The 19,012-nt window shown below is 44.3% G+C and overlaps 1 protein-coding gene across 3 annotated transcripts; it reads right to left on the bottom strand.

The window, feature by feature from the left end:
- Positions 1–782: 782 nt before the first annotated feature.
- On the bottom strand, positions 783–19,008 carry trpv4 (transient receptor potential cation channel, subfamily V, member 4). 3 transcript variants are annotated; one of them, XM_031570495.2, is made up of 17 exons: positions 18,029–19,008; positions 15,331–16,132; positions 14,566–15,002; positions 13,625–13,800; positions 11,955–12,107; positions 11,053–11,193; positions 8,540–8,838; positions 8,179–8,358; positions 6,864–7,025; positions 6,456–6,548; positions 6,107–6,180; positions 5,457–5,622; positions 5,139–5,205; positions 4,513–4,823; positions 4,103–4,230; positions 3,896–4,017; positions 783–3,318 (listed from the first exon to the last, which is right to left on the bottom strand). In XM_031570495.2, exons 3-17 carry the CDS (start codon positions 14,955–14,957, stop codon positions 3,206–3,208), a joined length of 2,577 nt encoding a protein of 858 aa, XP_031426355.1. In that variant the 5' UTR covers positions 14,958–15,002; positions 15,331–16,132; positions 18,029–19,008; the 3' UTR covers positions 783–3,205. The 3 variants fall into 3 exon arrangements, with proteins under 3 accessions (XP_031426355.1, XP_031426354.1, XP_012686007.2); XM_031570494.2 differs by having other exon boundaries at positions 16,039–16,132; XM_012830553.3 differs by having other exon boundaries at positions 6,864–7,022; positions 16,039–16,132.
- Between the last annotated feature and the right edge of the window lie 4 nt (positions 19,009–19,012).

Here is a 19,012-nt window from a genome sequence, read left to right as displayed (position 1 = left end):
GGGCGGTGTTTTGCTTTAAATTAGGTTGTGTCATCTGGTGAGGAAACTGTCCTAGAGGATATTCCAAGTACGTGGTTTAGTGACAAACTGGGTAAATTAACTTAAAGTAAGTTCACTTCTATTAGGAGGTTTACCACTTACTCTAAGTTAATTTACCCAGGTTTGTCACTAAACCTCAAGGTGTGCTTACACATAGTGAACTCAGGGCATAATCCACACAGGCTCAGTGAGCCACAAAAGTTAAATGAACAAAATGCAATTAAATTTCAAATATAAGTTGAAGGACCTCAGAGTGCTGATCATAAAATGCCATCCTAAAAATGTGTTACACTTGACATATCTACCCAGTTAGACATTATTGAGTTGGCAATGACAGCACAGAAAGAAATATATCGTACTAGCAATGTGCTAGAAAATACATTATTTCAGTTAATAAATGAAACAGAGACACAGCATAAAATTAAAGATTCTAACACGATTATGAAGCCAAATATTAAAATTAAACGTCCCTAAATGTGTTCATAGCTGTTTGGGGTGAAGAGAAAAATCATTCATAAGGAAAGCAAACTCAGAAAGGGCACATTATTAATATCCTCGTTTTTAATTTCGTATGATAATTGGATGGTAATTAATGTGCTCTTTACTTAGTCTTTCTTCGAAGTGACGCGATCTTGTGAGTCTACTGCCATCTGATGGACTGCGTGGGCACTACAACCAGTTTGCTAGTAAGACCTCTGGGACCTTTGCTCTGTACGCACAAGAACAATGAGACAGACAGAATATGCAGCTGGACAACAGTCTGTTTAGAATTTATTAAGAAAATACAAAATAAAATTATAAAACAGATTTGAAAAATCTTGAAAAGTCCATCCAGTCCAGAGAAGAGAGGTTCTGGAAAGCATAAAAAACCTTGTTGGATGTGGATACCAAATGGAATCTATTGCTTACGCACCAAAACTCTCGAATAGATCTTTTGGCATTACAGAAAGGCATTCTCTTGATACGTTACAGTAGCACTGGCCATAATCAGCACGAAGTCTCCCCTTTAATACTGAACATAATTGATAAAACAATATATCATTTATATACATCTTGGTTTAAAAACATTTCTGAGACCAAACTATGTCCTTTTAAAATAAAGAGAAATGAAAAGTAAATATTTAAAATAATTCTAATATTTTGTTTTGATATCTCAACAAGGCATGACTATTCGGAGAGCCTAATGGTGAGGCTACCTAAAGATGGGACAGCAAGAAGTCAGCCAGTGTCATGGAGATCAAAACGAACGTGAAGTAATTAAATAAGAGTTTTAAATATGATAACCTGACAGTATGCTGTTCTCTGCAGATGCACACAATGCTGTTCAACTCATAGTATATCCAAAAACACCTTAATATGTCATATATATTTAATTGACTCCTAAGGCCTACATTTACATTAACATTCATACATACATTGTATGGCTTCATGTGGAGGGATTTTATTAAATATACAATTGTCCTCAGCCTTCAGAAATGTTAATTTGGCAGTGAGATAAATAGAAATAATTAAATGTATACTCTAATACAGATTCAGCATTCTCATGACAGTTGATTTTGGATTTAAAGGAACGCTTTTGTTTGATGTCTTAAAGAAATCCCTGAGTTCACACAGAGGACAGTATGGCAAAACGAAGAGCGGTTCGGAGCGATGATCTGTACAGACCTGAGACCACAACGCTCTTCTGAGCTTCAACGTCTCACGCGAACTTTCTGCCATGGGTGAAAGTGAGGAAGTGTTTTGCAAAGCCTGACAGGTTCCAGCACCTTTATCTCTGGGGCGCTACCTCCGCTGCTCGGGCTATCTTGAGACAGTGTTATATCGTTGCAGGATGTGGTAGGCTAACTACCGAGTCTGCAGTTGCCACTGCTGTTGATGTAGCATCGTGTGGTTCCCCAAGCCACCATGCTTCATTCCGCAAGGACCTGCTGGCGGTTGCTTTATTTTTTCGTTCTTATAAAACCATGACTGTCTTAGTCATATCATGGTGCTATGAACAACGCCATAAAGGGAAATTAAACTTTTCTCTCGGTAGCATCGCATACCTGCACATGATGTTTAGAGAAACATTGTCAAGGGCACTCAATGGTTTGAAGGAGTAGGAGTAGTAAACATCATTGCAAACGTGACTGTAGATTTCTCCAATCTGAAGCGCTCTTTCAGTTATGTTGCTGCTGACAGCAAAATCAGTAAATGGAGGGTAATTGGTGCATACCTTTCAGACACCCCCTTTTGCCTGGTGCAGTCAATTCTTTTCCACTGCATATCACTGCATTCATTCAAACTGAGCTGTCAGTTATAAAGGTTTATGATTTACAAAAGCAGCATTCAAGAAAATAAACATATATGTCAGGTTCAATAATGTTTCTGGATTTTACCATACTAACAGCCTGCATCAATGGGGGCATGGGTATAAGTGAAGGGGCCATACTTAGAGTGAGCTTAATTTACGGGCCATAAGTATAGTTGAAGATGGCATACTTAGAGCCACCAGAAAATGGACCTAAGTATAGCTGAAGAACCCGGTTCGACTGGCATTCGGTCATGGTTGTTGTCTCTAAGTAATACATGGGTGTATCTTGAGGTGTTATTGACATGTGTCCTAACCCATCGTGAGTATGGAGGGGGGTGAGTCTGTGACACCAGAGACCACTGTTGAGCCTTTCTGGAGGTGTTCAACAAAATACAGACGAAGGAAGGTGCCCACTTGATAATCCCTGTGAAATGCTCACGAAGGCGTCTTTGCTGTATCGATATGTATCTTTGAAGTATCGATATGATGATTGTAGTGTACCCTGTTGTGTTATAATACTTAGGTTAGGTTGTTGGGTATGTGTACTTGCATGGGATAATGAGAGGTTTGGCCATTGTAGGAAGTCCCCAACCAATAGCACAAGGACTTTAACATCTTTTCCTGTGTATAACTAAAATGACATTTCCCCCAACATAGGCCTACTGTTTTAATTTCGATTCCAATTCGATTCCAGCTCCCTCTAAAGAACATGACAAGTACTCGATAGTCGCCAGCAGCACTGTTGAGGTGACAGCCCCAAGCTGCTTGCAGGTGTAACTGACCGCGCTGAGCTTGGCTGGGCTGGGCTGGAGTGGGTGTTAGCAGCAGATGTCCAGAAGTCTCCAGAGGCCCCAGTCAGGCCCCTGTGTGGCCCTAGCTCTCTAAGCGGTGGCGGGAGAGGGGCTCCATCTCCAGCACCAGGTCCCGAGGTGACCGAGGAGCCTTGTTCAGCTCCACCACCCTGGGCACCACGGTGGACCAGCGATCTAATAGGGAGCAGGGTGGGAGATCAGGTCAGAGTGGTTTTGAGTGTTAGTATATATTATGGGAATGTGGCTCTGCTTGTGTGTGGTCTGCAGGGTGCAAGGTGGGTGTCTTTCGCAGATGTCTGGACAGCCAGTTGTTTTTTAAGACTTTATGTAGCTTTACATTGTGCAATCTTTCTGGAGTTAGAAACTCCAGAATACATATGTGCATATGCGTGTGTTTAGGAGGGGTGCAAAAGTGAGGGTGTGCGGTATGTACATGTATGCGTGAGTATGTGCATGTGTGTGTGGAGTGGTGGAGGTGGTGTGACCCGGTTCACGTTTGTCAGAAAATCGACATTTTAGTTTAATTAAAGGTCCCTGATTCCAATCCAATACACTTTTTTTTGTCAAATTCAGCTAATTGCTTCTCGAAGTCCTCTTTCTGTCTGTTCTGTGAGTGCACTTAAAAACACTACAGTGTGTCTGTACAATCCTGGGTCTGTAAATGGGAAACAAACAAAAGCTCCGACTGAACCATACACTATTCCAGCCAAGCGGAAGCCCACCGAAGAAAGGGGCGGTTTTGGAGCCTCACCTCTCCTCAGTCCTCGAACAGTCTGCTGAATACCGTAGTCCTGGTTGAGCTCCTTCTGGCCTGGGTCCTCGTTTATGATTCCCAAGTTCTGATTCCAGTGTGACCACCTGACCTCATCCACCCTAAACAAATTTTCAAAAGGAGACGTTCACTTCCCGTGAAAAAGATAGTATTTAAACCTGTGTGTTGCACAGAAACCCTTCCTACCTGAAACACCAGCGCTTGTCGGGGGTTCCATCCCAGTTCTTGCCAACAGTCACCATCTCCCCCACTCGGAAAGACTTGCGTAAGCACACAGGGAAGGAGCGTTCGATATCCAGGATGGTTGTAGCCCACTGTTAAGTTTCAATAAAACCCACAGACATTACTAAAATGAACAGAGTACCCAATAAGATTGAACAGACCACCATTTCAGTTGAAACGTGTCAAAGATAATAAAGATGATGAACACAATGACATAAAATTATACTGACAGTTATATCTAACTCAGCCTCAGGGCTTTTTCACTACTGCTAATTATGTAATATTACTGAGGAATTATAATAAGGCAGTGAGGACACGGTGATATTGAGTGGATCACTGCTCAGTCCATCCCAGCCTCTGTCTTTGGTTCTCACTTGCAGCTTCCAGATCTTCTTGCTCTCCTTGGACACCTGTCCCACCGTCTCCCCCATGAGAGCGATCAACATGTTGAGTAGAAGGACGAAGGTGAGGATGATGTAGGTGACCAGCAGGATGAGGAAGGCCACGGGGTACTTGGCACTCTGGATCATCTCCATCTCACCGATGCCAATGGTCAGCTTGAACAGGTCCAGCAGGAAGTTGCTGAAGGTGTCTGTGTCGCGGCATTTCGGGTATGTGGGGCAGCCTTCATCCCCAGGACAGTCGGACCCAGGAGGGGGACACGCGGTCAGGAGTGACACCAGGGCTGGTAGAGGGTAGAGACGGAAAAAACGTTACCAGAGAGGGAGATAATGTTACCAGTTCTTCCCATGGGTTTACCCATGTCATCACATGCTTGCTTGAAGTATTCTTCACTATTCTTCTATCTGCCAATATTCAAATAAAACTGAACTGCACTGAAATTAAATGAACTGAAGAGCACCCAACTGAAATAAATCGAATTGAATTGAATTGCGCTGGACTGTGAAGCATTGAGTGTTTCTTAAGTATATATCATCACAGAGGCGAGGTTCTCCATGGATGTGGGGTAAGTCTACAGTCGGATCAAAGTGTGCTGTACCTGAGGCGTATCCAACCATGAAGAGCACGTACACCAGCAGGAATCTGAACAGGTCTTTGAAGAGGATCTGTGAGAGGAAAAATATGGGGACAATGAGAGAGAGTGGCTAGACAGTGAGTGAGCCTTTGTGGCTTTGGTGTGAAAGCTTCTCTGAATCATTCAGAATGGACGAAGAGAGGAAAAATATTCTCTTAGCATTTGTGCTGCGCCCACTTGAGCCAGCTGCAAACTTGCCGACTACCATCCATTTGCTCTGCCGTTTGCTATACAGGATATCAGAGTGGTTACCACACGACGTCTCCCGAGCAGTTACGTTACCTTCTGGATCATGATGCTGTAGGTGCCGGTGAGTTTGAGACCTCGCGTGAAGTAGAGCATGTTCGTCCAGCCCAGCACCAGAGCGAACACCATGACCGTCACATAGGACTCGACCCCAGACAGGTAGAGCGCGGCAGCCACCAGCACCAGCACGGAATAGATGAAGCTGGGAAAAAAGACAAGAGACATGTCGGGGTCTCAGGAACACCTCACTCAACTGCAGCCGTGGGCTTCTGAGCAGCAGACGATCTGTCCTCATACGGAAGCAGTGCAGCATTCTTTTTATCCTTACCCCTTTTTACTTGACTATGGCGCTCCAGGCCTTGTCAGTTTAGCAACTCAGATTAGCATAAACAGCGTTCTGTGTGTTTCCCCCCATTCTCTCTCTGTTTGGATTGTGGGGCTTTTATTAAAGGAGATGTAAACTACAAAACACGCCAGAGAAGAGGTTGTAGAATTAATTAGACAGCTCAATTAAAAGGGTGAGAAATTAGCCGGAGGGAAAGATGCGGAAGGATGCAGCGGGAGACGGAAAAAGGAGAGAGAGGGAGGGAGAGGGGGGAAGAGAAGAGAAGCAGAGAGAGAGAGAGAGGAAGGGAGAGAGAGAGAGAGAGAAGATGAGAAGAGGAAAAGTAGAGTGTTAGCCTTACTAGAGTAGCTGAAAGGATCCATCAATAAATAACGAGTTAACCCCCGGGCACTTCTTCAGAAAGAGGTCCTTAATCTAAAAGGATGGAGAGGAAGACTTTAGCATATTTAGCAGGCTTTAGAGGACAGCAGGATGTACATAAAAAATTCCTGAAAGTTAAGCTAAGACCAGAGCTTAATAAGCACATTTCTAGCAAGCATTGACAGAATAATGAGATAGGCTAGTAGCTATAATGTGTAATTGCCAAGTGACTTTTAATGAAAACACAGTTTTGGCATGATATTTTTCGGTATAGCTTAGCTTAGTGTGTGTGTGTGTGTGTGTGTGTCTTGCCAGTCTTTTTCACGCACATTGCTGAGGAAGAAGAACACTCCGGAGCCCACTGTAATGATCTCTCCTGCCAGTCGCAGATGGTCTGCGCTGGTGACATAAGGGTATGGAGGCTGGTGACACACACAGAAGTTCAACTCAACACTGACACACATGCGGTATATCCACACACAAACGGACTCGGCATGCATGTCCACACACACAAACACGTGTTTTTCTTGGTAAGAACTATATAAACCTTAGAAAGGCTAAATACTGCTTCACAAAATCTGCATTCACAAATCTCTTAATAATACGGAATGGTAGTCAAGAATGAACAAATATTGCATTTTTAAATGCTTATATTTAGGCAGCTATAATACAGTCTACACATTGCTCACAGCATACAGCACATATATAAACAGAAACATAAACACACACACACACACCTGTCCCTCTAGTGGGCGGTAATAGGCCACCAGAGTGAAGACAATCATGGTGAAGAGGTAGGAGATGACATTAATGTAGAAGGTGACGGCACCAAACTTCTGCCACTTGGCCCTGAGCAGCTCGTTGATGGGCTCCACGGCCAACATCTCATGACGGTTCTGCTGAAAGAGCCCAAACAGTAAGGAATTATGGGTATTTTCTGTTTCTTTGTACTCCTTTTGCTGATTTTCACTAACAGGTTGAAGTGTAGTATATTTATAGACTGTCCGTTACTCATGAATCTTGTGTCTTGCCCCGCGCAGAGGCCTCATCCGACACACCTGAGGGCTCACAGTGACAGCAATCCTGATGGCATTTCAATGGAGTAGACCCCCTTATTTAGAGAGACTCTCTCTGTGTGACTGAAGCTTTCTGCCTAATGGCATGGCATGTTACTGTGTGTAGTAGGGCTATAGAGCTGTGATGTTCAAAAAGGGCTATTGTAGCTACTGCATGAGGTCTGTATTGAGTCCAACCCTTTGAAGTGAATACATGGTTTCCTTTGTGCCTCAGGCATTTATCTAAACCTGACTTTTCTTTGTCTCCTCGTGTCATTTGTATGGACTAACAAGCCTTGAGGTTGCATTACCAGAAAATCTGTGTGTGGGCAGTCGAAGGGGATACTGTTCTTTATGCATGAGCTTTTAAGGGACTCTCCAACGAGTTCATCTGGTAGCGAATCTTCCTTTTTTTCGCTTATATTGCTCATCCCCTAAAAGGGTAAGAGTGGTAGCTATTATTCCTCAAGTGTATGCCTCTACAGGCAACGCGGGCATAATAGCCTGCGGCTGGAATATTCTTTTACATTCATTGTTTAATCCTGTCCTTCTGTGACCAGTGATTGGGGCCCCAGAGAACCACCATGTTATAGCCGCGAGCGCACCACTGCATTTTATAAATGCCAGGATGGGGGAGTGGGAGAGACTAGAGGATACATAAAAATGAAGATATAAAGACGGAGAAAAACAGAGAGAAACGGCCGCGAGCTTGACGGGCAGCATGAAAAGGTGAAAGTGACACATCCTTTCTTTCTTGCTCTCTGCCTCTCTCTCTCTCTCTCTTCTATAACAACATGGGCAATGCCTTTTCTTCGTGACCATGTGAGGTTGTTCAAGGCAGACAGTTATAGACAGCTTTCATCTTAAACCCTTAAATAAACCCTGAAGTGGAATAACAATTGGAAGAGAGCGCACACGCACGCACGCACGCACGCACGCACGCACGCACGCACGCACGCACACACGCACACACACACACACACACACACACACCTACCTCTATGCGGCTGTTGTAGACCAGGATCTCCAGTACAGAGACCTCCTCACCGCATGTGTCCAGAGAGGAGAGGTCATAGAGGGAGGAGTAAACCGGCCCATAGGCCCAGTCCTTGAACTTCCGGGAGAGGTGCCGTGCCTCCTCGTCTTTGATCTCCCTGCGGATGATGTGTTGGAACACCTGGAGTCCAGAGAGGGGACATCAGGGTTCAAGCCAAAAACAAAGAATTATGTCCAATCTAATGATAATTAACGCAAAGGAACTGTGTGAAGGAATGGTGCTTTCAGATTTCGAGCCCCATGAAAAAAGAACCCACCATCTCAAGAGCCACTCTCTCACATTTTTACATTCGGTCTCTCACCCCGATCTTGCCTAGCTTGGCGGCCATCATGAGCGGGGACATGCCGTCGTTGTTGGGGATCATCTCCAGGTTGCTGTCGGGGTAGAGCTTGACGCTCTTGATGAGCAGCACGTCATACATCTTGGTGACGAAGCGCGTGTTGTCGCGCGTGTTGTCGGCGATGTGCACCAGGGCATGGAGCACCGTGTTTCCCCGGGAGTCCTGCCGCCGCAGGTCGGCCTTCTTCTGCGGGTTCTCAGTCAGGTAGTGCACCATGTCCGGCTGGTTGGTGCAGGCGGCCAGAGACAAGGGTAGCTCACCTGAACAGTGTGAAGAGGAACAAGAGAAACAGGAAACATTAGGGAGAAACAGAGACATCCTCTATTACAACTGCAATCTCAGGTGTACTTCGGTTGCATCTAGAATCACCCACAAAACAAACTGGACATTATGTCAGTAAACTGCAAAAAAGTGGTTAGTTTCTTTTATGCAGTCAAGTGACTTCTCCCATGTCAATATGTGAGGAGGGCTGTCAATTGGTCACGGGTAAATGCCTCAAAGATGAAGCTTCTACTGCTGGCTTTCACACCACAACCACTCACCATGAAGACTCTATAAACCAGGCAGCTTTTGACACCCTTGCTTGGAATGCATTCTAGACATACACACACACACACACACACACACACAAACATCCAACTTCAACATACGTCCGATGACATGACCCTGTTGCCTCAGTAACTCATGCCTAATATGTGTTCTCCAGGCTGAGTAAAAGAAAGCCACCAACCAGGTCAAGCTGTCTGCCTTCAAGGTACAGTTTACAATTCTGGCGAAACGTTGTTGATATTTAATCATAACAGCCAATCTAATTACTCCCATCCATGCTTCTGAAGCAATGCGTTGACTGGCTGTAATTGTTAATGGGTCGGTTCAAATCACTTTGTTTCCCATTTACAGAGCCAGGACAGTGTACCAGCACCAACGTTTTTTTTTAGCTTTCTTCCAGAACAGATGGCTAGAGGACTGTGAGGAGCAGTTCACTGAATTTGACAAAAGGTGTATTGGATTAGAATCATGGACTGCATCTTTAAGCAATATGCCATTAGCTAGCAGCTGAGAGGCCTAACACTGGGGGACAGATTGCCCCCCGCCGCACGTCTCTCTCTCTCTCTGCTGATTTGCATGAGTGCTCTGAGGCATTAGCGTGATTGCTAAAGCACGTTAACCAGACTCACACTGCTAGGTTCTGACGCTCGCTCACATCACTCTCAGGGAGCCGTACCGTATAAGTGTGGGAGACGGGCCCCAGTCAAGCAGCCCTGACACCATTGGAACTGATGCAAATCTGCAATTTGATTCGGGCCCCGGTCAGGGCTAGAGGCTATCTGAGTTCCAATGATGTGAGGTTCCACATAAGCCTGTCTGTGGGAGCTCTCCAGCACAGATAGAAATGCATCCATTCTCCCTCTCTCTTTTCCTTCGCTCTGCCTCCATCTTTCTTACCAGCTTGTCTTCATTGATTCTGTCAATTTCAAAGATTTCTATTCTGATGCATGGGGGTGAACAATTCAGTAAGATATATAAACAATCCATCCATGTGTTACACCATTGTCAAATACATTCATGCAGTCAGTAGTTATTATTTGTCTAATTCCTCCTTCCTGCCAGTAGAGGGCAACGAGGGGTCAAAGCAGTTCCCCCCCAAACGTCTGGAAGCCCAAGAAGACCTCAGCCAGGTCAACAAACATGAGGCCCATTCAGCTGGAATCAAAAGCCGTTGGTCTGTTTAGTGAGCCCACTAAAGGAACTCCTTGTTCACCCCTACCACGTCCATCTAAACCTGTTTTATTTGTGACTTCATGTCCTTTTTTTGATGTTTTGATTATCCCGCCCTGCCCTAGCCTGCAACCACAGACGCCTCCTGCTTAGCTGGGCTGGGTTGAACCGTTTCATGAATACTTCAACTGTCTGTGGTCATTCACATTCACTACCAACCGGGGCTGGCAGAGGGCGAGCTCTTAAAGACTATCACCTGACTTTACCATGGCAACGGAGGCACTTCACTCAACTTTCTACAGTTCTCCAGCATTTCCTGTTCCTACGGCAAATAAATCTCTCATTGTTCTTCAAATTTGTCATTAACTATTATAAATATAATTCACATCATGACATGGAGTCAATTGTTTTCATATGATCTTATAATATGGAAAATTCTATTTAAAACTTATATAAAAAAAAATGTGGTACCTCTAATGAAGGAGGTAATCTGATGCTCTGGACTAGCCTGTACGCCAAGCTTTAAGACTGTTTCATGAATGAAGTCAATAAAGCCACAACTTCAAAAACACACAGCAGAGAGCTTTTTTCCTCCACTGGTGTATGACACAGTTACCACAATGACGTAATTTTACATAATGACACTATTACATAGTAGCAGTTCATCATAAAAAAGGGGGATCTAACCCACAGCATGTAGGGCTATAAAACTACAGGCTTGTGCTGAGTGTGGCATAAGCAAAGTGGAGACTCACCGAAGTAGAAATATCCCCCCTCATCTTTGGGCTGGAAGAAGCGTCCCCTGGCCTGGGCATGCATGTCTACCCCCTTCTCCACCAGAAGCTCCACATACTTCTTACAGCGCCTCTCGATGGCAATGTGCAACGCTGTCTGGCCTGGTAGCACAGTGAAAGGGTTGCTTCAGAACACAGTCATACCACACACTGATCTCTCCACATAAAAAATATCACTATTCACTAACTAACGGAGAAATTAAAAAAGTCTGCTTCACTTTAAATTCACCAGTGACATTTAAAGCAGGTCCGCCTCAAAAAAGTTGATCCTCTGGGCAATAAAAGAGTTAGAAACAGTAGCTGAGTGAATTTAAGTGGACAAATACAAACCTATGCCGCATACGGCCTGGGAAGTACAGTTTCCATCACAGTTTAGTCTTTGTAACATCTGTATCTACAAGTTTGACTTTTACACTGTTAGTTGTCATGGCAGGATGCTGGACATTATCAGCAGTTTTCAAAAACAACATGTCCACACATTGTAAAGCTGAGTGAGTGAGGGTCTCCCCTGTTTGCCTTTTCAGTAACACTGTCAGACCTTACAAGCCCTTCCACAAGCACAGCTATATGGTAACCTACACAATATATACTGTGACTGACCCATTGTAAACACATGTCTGTGAGGAAGCTGTATACATACACAAATGTACCACACACAGGTTTGCTTTTGAGTTTAAAACGGCATTGCTCCTCAGAGGGGCGCAAGACCAACCCCTGGAACTCGATTCATTCCATCAACCACTTTAACTGGATGGTTCTTTTGTGACGGCCAACCACACTGTGAAAGACCTGTTGCGCCCCCAGGCAACTGTGTCCCTGTGTTGTCACAACCAGTGGGGCCCATAAGAGGCAAGAGGCCTCACCTCGGTAGTAAACATCTCTGAACGGTGTGTTAATGAACTCGCGCAGATTCCCCGTCTGCTCCGCTATATCAACCAGCAGAGGAATGGTGTCATTTCGACCGCTGTATAGATTCAACAGGGCTTTGGGAAGGCACGTCTTTCCCGTCGAAGGTTCTGGAATGAAAAGGAAACAAGAGAGGTTGAGTTACAGAAAGAAAAGGCTTTATGTGAATTCATTATGTGAATTGTCAATGGTTTCAGGTGTCAATTATGAGGTTGACAGAATGGTGCACGGAATGGTGCATTCATCTAAAGCAGTGGGTTTCAGCTGTATGGGAAATGTAAGGTTTGAAAGACCACCGATTTTTAGCAAGGGGTCAAAGTCACAGTGTTTGGGGAGCTGGAGAAGTGGGTTAAATATAGCCTGAGAGACGGCAAACACAATCTCTCTTAGTCTCTCTTTCTCTCTCTCACTCTCTCTCTTTCTCTTTGTCTTTGTCTCCGTCTTCTCTCTATTTACATTCAGGCTGAGACAATCTTCGAAATGCCTGTCAAGCTCCTCTTTCCATTTAGGACAGTTTGCTGTGATTTCTGGCTGGGCTGTGCTAGATGCTCCAGAATGCTCAGGCATGGCCTACAGGAAACAGGCCCGCCTTTGCTAGGACAATGCTCTGACATCAATCCAGTTTCCTCTGTTTTACTCCAGGGGGCCAAAAACAACATTTGCCTGTAAAGGACACAACTGTATAAGAGTTACAATAAAGAGTTTCATAAAGCTGGATGGTAAATAAAGTAATTTGTTAACAAAACCACATGGTGTATTTTGGCTAGTAGCATATCTGTTGGAAGTGTTAGTCCACAATATGTTATTTTTAATATGCCAAAACTCCAATTGTAAAAACTTGAAGACATCTTGCGCCAGGCAAGATATTGGTATATGATCAATTTTGTCTGCTGAATTGACTGCATGGTTTATATCCATCCTTCCACAATCAGACATTATACGGTTACCACAGCATGCAAAAAATGTTATCTATCCAACAGAAAGTGGAAAGACTCAGATGTTGCTTGTTTTCGGGAGCATCCGCTTGTGATTAAAAGCATGCGATATAACTCATGTGGCAGTGACAGCTGAGGGTGGTTCCAGCTATTTTGGTAACGACTTCCTGCCAAAAAGTGATAAAGTATAAAGAAATTGCATAACCCCAGACACAATGTGTTACAACGTGATTTATCAAATGAGCTGCTGAATCAACACTGGGTGGAAGGGTTCCGTTCCCATCTGGCATTGCACTGTGTTTTTGGCACTCGAAGTTTGCTGTGCTTTTACAATGGTGACAGACTCTCCTCTTCAGCTTTCAAAATCTATTTTTATAGATACTTTTTATCTTTGGAGATGACACCATCTCGTTTGCTCTTTTTTCTTTCTCCTGCTCTCTTCCTCTTTCTCTGTCACTTTTTTTTACCCGGCATATACCCCCCTCTCAATCCCTCAGTGTGTGCTTGTGTGTATGTCTGAGAGACCAAGCCTCTTTCAAACACATCTGCACACAGAAGCCTCATTATCTAAACAAACACCCCTACTCGCTTGTTGACCTTTCCTGCCCACAGTGACTTGTGAATCCTGACTGGCCTGCATGTGTAAACCAACAGAAATATGAAGTCCTCCTTCCTTCCCGCACTGGCCTCACCTCTAAAATCCTCATCGGTCAGCCTCTTGTCACGACTCTGCAGGTACTCGAGGAGGCCGTCCAGAGCCTCGGGCTCAGCTCGCGACACTGCATCGAATAGAAGCGACCGGTTGAAGATCTTTACCACCTTCGGCTGGTCGGCTGTGGGATCCTCGTCGCAAGACATCTCGGCCTTCCTGTGAAAACAGACGGGCCCAAAGCTAAGAGACTCAACTCAGGACCCCTGCTACTGTGTGTCTCATCAGATCAAAGCTGGTAGAGCAACTTGTATGGAATTCATAGATATTTCTGCTTTTATGCATAACACATCTCAGGACCAGGAGATATTCTTTATTTTTCATGAAAATACAATGACAGACTGTATGTTGTGTTTTTAATATAACTAAACAGAAAATATCAAATGAGGTGAGGTGAGGTATTTCAGAGCTGTGGAGAAAGTAAAACTGTTTAAAGCTAATCACAAGCATACTTAATTTCATAATGAGCTTTAATTAAATTGCCTTAAGTCCCTTTGAGTCAATATGTCACCATTTCTTATTGGCCTTAGCAGCAAAGTCCGGACGTTTGCAGATAGACGGGTGATGTCCAAGCCAAAAAAAGGCACAGCTAATACCGAATGGAAGACTCTCCCTAATGGTCTATAATACCCCACTGTGTGCAGCAGACTCAGGGAAGCCAAGAACAGCCCATAACTTAAATATTACCTCAACGGCAGCTCAGTGAGCACAACAACAAGGCTTCTGTGTTTCGTCTCAAGGTCCTACTGACCAGCTCTCTACACTACAGCCTACTAACAGTATATACTGCAGGGTATATCACCCCTATACCCATGAAGTGATCTTAATGGGTGATTCACTAACCCTTCACATGCAAATTCTTCTTAACCGATAGATTCAAATTTGTGTCGCTGACAATAGAAAGTCAGACATTGCTCATCTTACCCCCGTGGCAGCTTCTTCCGTCTGCGTTTCTGGTTGTTTGTTTCCCGGCACGTCCCATAGTCGAAGAGTGAGTCCATGGGCGCTTTCTTAGACCCAGGGGCCACTTGGGAGTCATAGATGGTGGACTCCAGGAGGTCCATGGGGTTGGAGATGCCCTTCTTGAAGGCCCCCTGGAACTTGTTCCGCAGGTTCTGCTTGCTGTCGCCCTGCTGCCCGGGCTTGGCGGAGGAGTCCTGCATGGGTGGCGAGCTCCCCTCCTCGCTCTCAAACAGCTCATCTAGAGAGGACAAGGGGAAGGAGGCATCTGCCTCCCGCTGGGCGTCTGTGCTATCTCCTGACGGCTGACTAGTCGGGGCAGCGTTGGCGGAGGGAGGGCTCTCTGTCTCCGTCATGCCGACACGATATCGCCTTAGAAGGGTGGCTGCGACTGAGCGACCCTGAGGATCCAGAGCAGAGTGGAGTTGCACAATGCACAGTAGTATATACTATACACTATTTCCCAACCACTACATTTTTCTGAGGAATGGAGGTAGTGGCTGGCCTAGAAATGCTCCAAAGCAAACAAAGCTGGTAAGAGCCATTGGCCATTCAATACAGTGGCTGAGATCTTCCAAAGCCATTATGCCAGTGATGGTACTCTTCCCGGAGAGCTAGACTAAAACATTAAGGGTTTAGTTGTCGTAGATTTTAAAGTAGTCTTTAATGTTTCATACAAAATGTTCTTAAGAACAGGTATGGTCATAATAACCCAAATGACCTACAGACCTGCTAGAAGATTCGTCCGCCATCTGGGATTAAAAGCATGCACATTTATGCCTGCGGGCATGGATGGCAGAGGAGGGCTGCCAGACAGCCATTTGCCGACCTTTTGCAGTCTAAGCCAGTCATCTGTAAATACTAACTGCAGCATTGCTCAAGCCAATGACTTCATGTCTGTGTGGGCAGTGAGAGGGAGTAACTGAGTAAATGAAAGAAAGAAAAACTATAAAAGCGTTACAGTTATTGGAATTTTCCATCAAAGAGTTTGGACTTTACTGGGCTGACTATTTCCATGTAACCTTGACAGACGTCCGCTGTATACAGAGTCAAAGATCTAATGTGTTAAGGAAACTCTAAACGTCACACTCTCAGTCAAGACCTGAGAATAATTTACTGATGTTTACTTGTTGAAACTACCTGTCAACTTTTTGAAAGCTTGATTCATTTACCTGAAAAAAGAGTCTTCGTTAATCTAAACAAAACAGCGACACACAGCTCACGAGGAACTTGAACACAGGAATATACAAATACACCAACGTATGTCAACACAGAAGCCCTCTGAAACTACATGTTCATGTCAGATATACTCTCTTCCTTCGACACCATTACACACAATTTCCAATAAATACGATGACTCAAACTTCAAAACAAACAGAACTTTCAACTCTCAGATTCTGGAAGCCTTTCCCCAGTTCCCCCCCCCCCGTCACTTACGTCATTCATCCCTCACGGCAGGCTGTGCTGTGAGACTTCTGAGTGGGAGGAGAGGAAAGAGGATCAGGTTGTGGCACAGGGACATGCAGAGGTCCTGTAAGAGATCAAAGAAAACACTGATGAAGAAGTCTGTGAAGTTTTCCGAAAAATACACACACATACCCACACACAAACACTCACATACACGGACAACAAGAAGCACAGCCGACCACACGCACACACCCAAACACTTTATGTAGGTGTGTTCTCCAAGCTCTTTTAAGTTGCCCAGACACCAAAAGAGCATCATGAACCAACTTGCCCATTCTGAGAAAGAGCCCAGCTTGTGTACCACGAAATAGTTCATCATCCAATGGATCTTTAGAAAGGAATGTGACATTGCCAGAGGGCCTGGTCAGGTTGACCTTTCCTAGAATACCAAAGTAAACAGTCGGTTGGGGTGGATACACACCTGTCCTTGTGTAAAAGGTCATATAATTTCATAATTTCTATACATTTTAGATGAAAAGTGGCATTACCCAAATTACCCAAAATAGTAACAGCATTAAGTGATAGCTGGTCAAATTCCCAATTCTTGTTACTCACTTGTCCTTTACTTGACATTACTTTTATAACAGTTTGTAGATTTTCCCCCCTGAGCTGAAGTAATGTAGTTCCATTATCTTTAGCCTGTGGGGCCATCTCAGTGTTTGTGTTTGGGGGGCTGTCGATCCAATAGTGTAATCTCCAGAGTCACTGGCCCTGAGCCCAAGACAGTGCAAACAAGACCCTAGAATCCAGCCAGGACAAACAGACACATCCCGTAATTACAGAGGGGGGATCTGCTTTCTACTGCACAATGACAATAGAGACATGAGCACAATCAAACCCAACGAAAGCACATATTTTTTGTTTAATGACACCCTTCAACAAGAGCTGTGCCGGTGAGTCATAAAGGGGACGTTTTTAGAGGGCTGGACATGGTGGTGTGAGTGGGCCACCCTGACCAGTATGTGGGTGAGAAAATACAAAAGCCAATTGGCTGCTGCAATAAGCCCCACATCAAAAACTGCACTGGCAGAAAAAAAGAAGTGAGGGCTGTCTCAGTCACATGTGTGCTGGGAAGGCCACACGCTAATCTTCTCTCCCAGGAGAAACAATGCGTTTCCCTCGAGTGAGCTGAGGGGATGTGACACGATGCAGGCCCAGGAGAAGAGTGAAGGGGGGTTTTGTGGATTGTGTCAAGGGAGGGATGATACAAGTAGTTGTGGGAAAAGGAAGGTATGCCAAAAAAAATCCCACCATCCTGTTGATTTAGCTTCAACCACAACTCCAGCATCAAGGATGACTTTCAAAATTCTGGATTCTACAAAGGATTCCTCAAAGAGAGAGAGAGAGAGAGAGAGAGAGAGAGAGACTGCTGTATCTATATGCAATACTTCTGTAGGTGTTCAGCATTATGATAACATAGGTTTGTGCTTCTAAACTACACACTTCACTACAATATCAGTAATGTGTCATGATGAGAACAGCCAGAAGGTGATACCACGATTTTTAATGTTGCTTCTTAAAACTTCACAAATCTGCACTACTTAAAACACTTTTCCTTTTCAAGATCTGATTAGTTTGTCCCTCTTTGGAAGATATTCTACAAAGGATAACATAATGATTTTTATGGCATAACTCAGAGGTGACTGACATTCAGATTTTAAATGCCAATGGCCAATTACACTACACCCACTTCGCCACACGTAGACAATGTCATGATCGTGGGCAAAATCAATTCACTCTTACAGACTGGCTCAAACCCGCTGGCATCTGTCAATCTGATTTTTGGTTGTTGTGAAAACTTGCTAGGACTACTAGGACATTACTTTCGAACGGACAGTGACATTTCAATTTAATTTATGTCCGTTAAGTGAGGAATCAGCTTTAAAAAATCCTGCACAGCCAGCCAGCGCAGTTTCAACGGTGCTATTCACTTCAGAAAGTTTAGCGAGATTTATATTACCTTTTCCTCCAGTAGACCTGAATTTCACTGAACCGAGGAACAAACTTGAATTAGAATCCAATTCAGATTAATCCCATTGATTTTCACTTCTAAATGTTTTTTTCGTCAGTCGATATCAGAAAATAACGGTGCATATCCTTTCCGTCCTGGCATTGAATGCAGTTTCCCATTTAGGACGTATATTCAGTACTTGCTGTCGTGAATACTCCCGCCCTCAACATCTCACAAAACAGGCTTTATGCAGCAAGGACAGGGTGTGGACCAGACTACGACAGAGTTTATGTGGCAGCCAAGGTGTGTACTCTGGCAGTGACTTTCAATGTAGGTTTGCTAAAGGCACCCCACAACCCGGTGCAAACGGAAATACTTAGGACGAGCCAATAGCTTAAATCAAAATACGTTTTGTATTATGAGTAGTAAAAACTAAAGTCGGTCAGAACACCTTGCTGATTTAGTCCCCTTTTTTCTATCAGGGAAATAAGGTATGTAATCCGAGATAAGGCATCAGGGAGAGAGAGGTTTGTGTGTAAATATCAGTGTAGGAGGAATTATACACATCGACCATGGCTATTAAACGCCCCATCCCTTTCATTTCATATTTATTTCAAAACTTCAAATCCATTTGCTAGGGTGCAGAGCTCCAACAAAAGTAGTGTAATCCTTCAGATACCACTAAACTGTTCTTCTGTGTATGTCTGCTGTAGTACACAGAAGGCATGTATACTGTAAGGTTTCAAAAATCAAGTAGTAGGCCATTCAAAAAGTACCAAGTGTATAAAACTAGCCTTTACTAGTCGTCTTACGTCACCTGTACCATCAACAACATCAGATACTTTCGCAGAGTTGTTCTTTTGTCCACCATTTACAGAGCATATCATAGACGCTCAACTGTACCCAGCACAGTCTGCAGGCCAAGTCATTGATATGTGTCCTCTGCTCATGCACATGATTTATGTGAGAGGAACACGCAGTGCTCTGGCCTTT

The sequence above is a fragment of the Clupea harengus genome, chromosome 7, assembly GCF_900700415.2.
Source record: "Clupea harengus chromosome 7, Ch_v2.0.2, whole genome shotgun sequence".
In the NCBI taxonomy this organism is placed as follows: Eukaryota; Metazoa; Chordata; class Actinopteri; order Clupeiformes; family Clupeidae; genus Clupea; species Clupea harengus.
The sequence above is the reverse complement of the archived record's forward strand: the minus strand, read 5'-3'. Positions and strand labels throughout refer to the sequence as shown.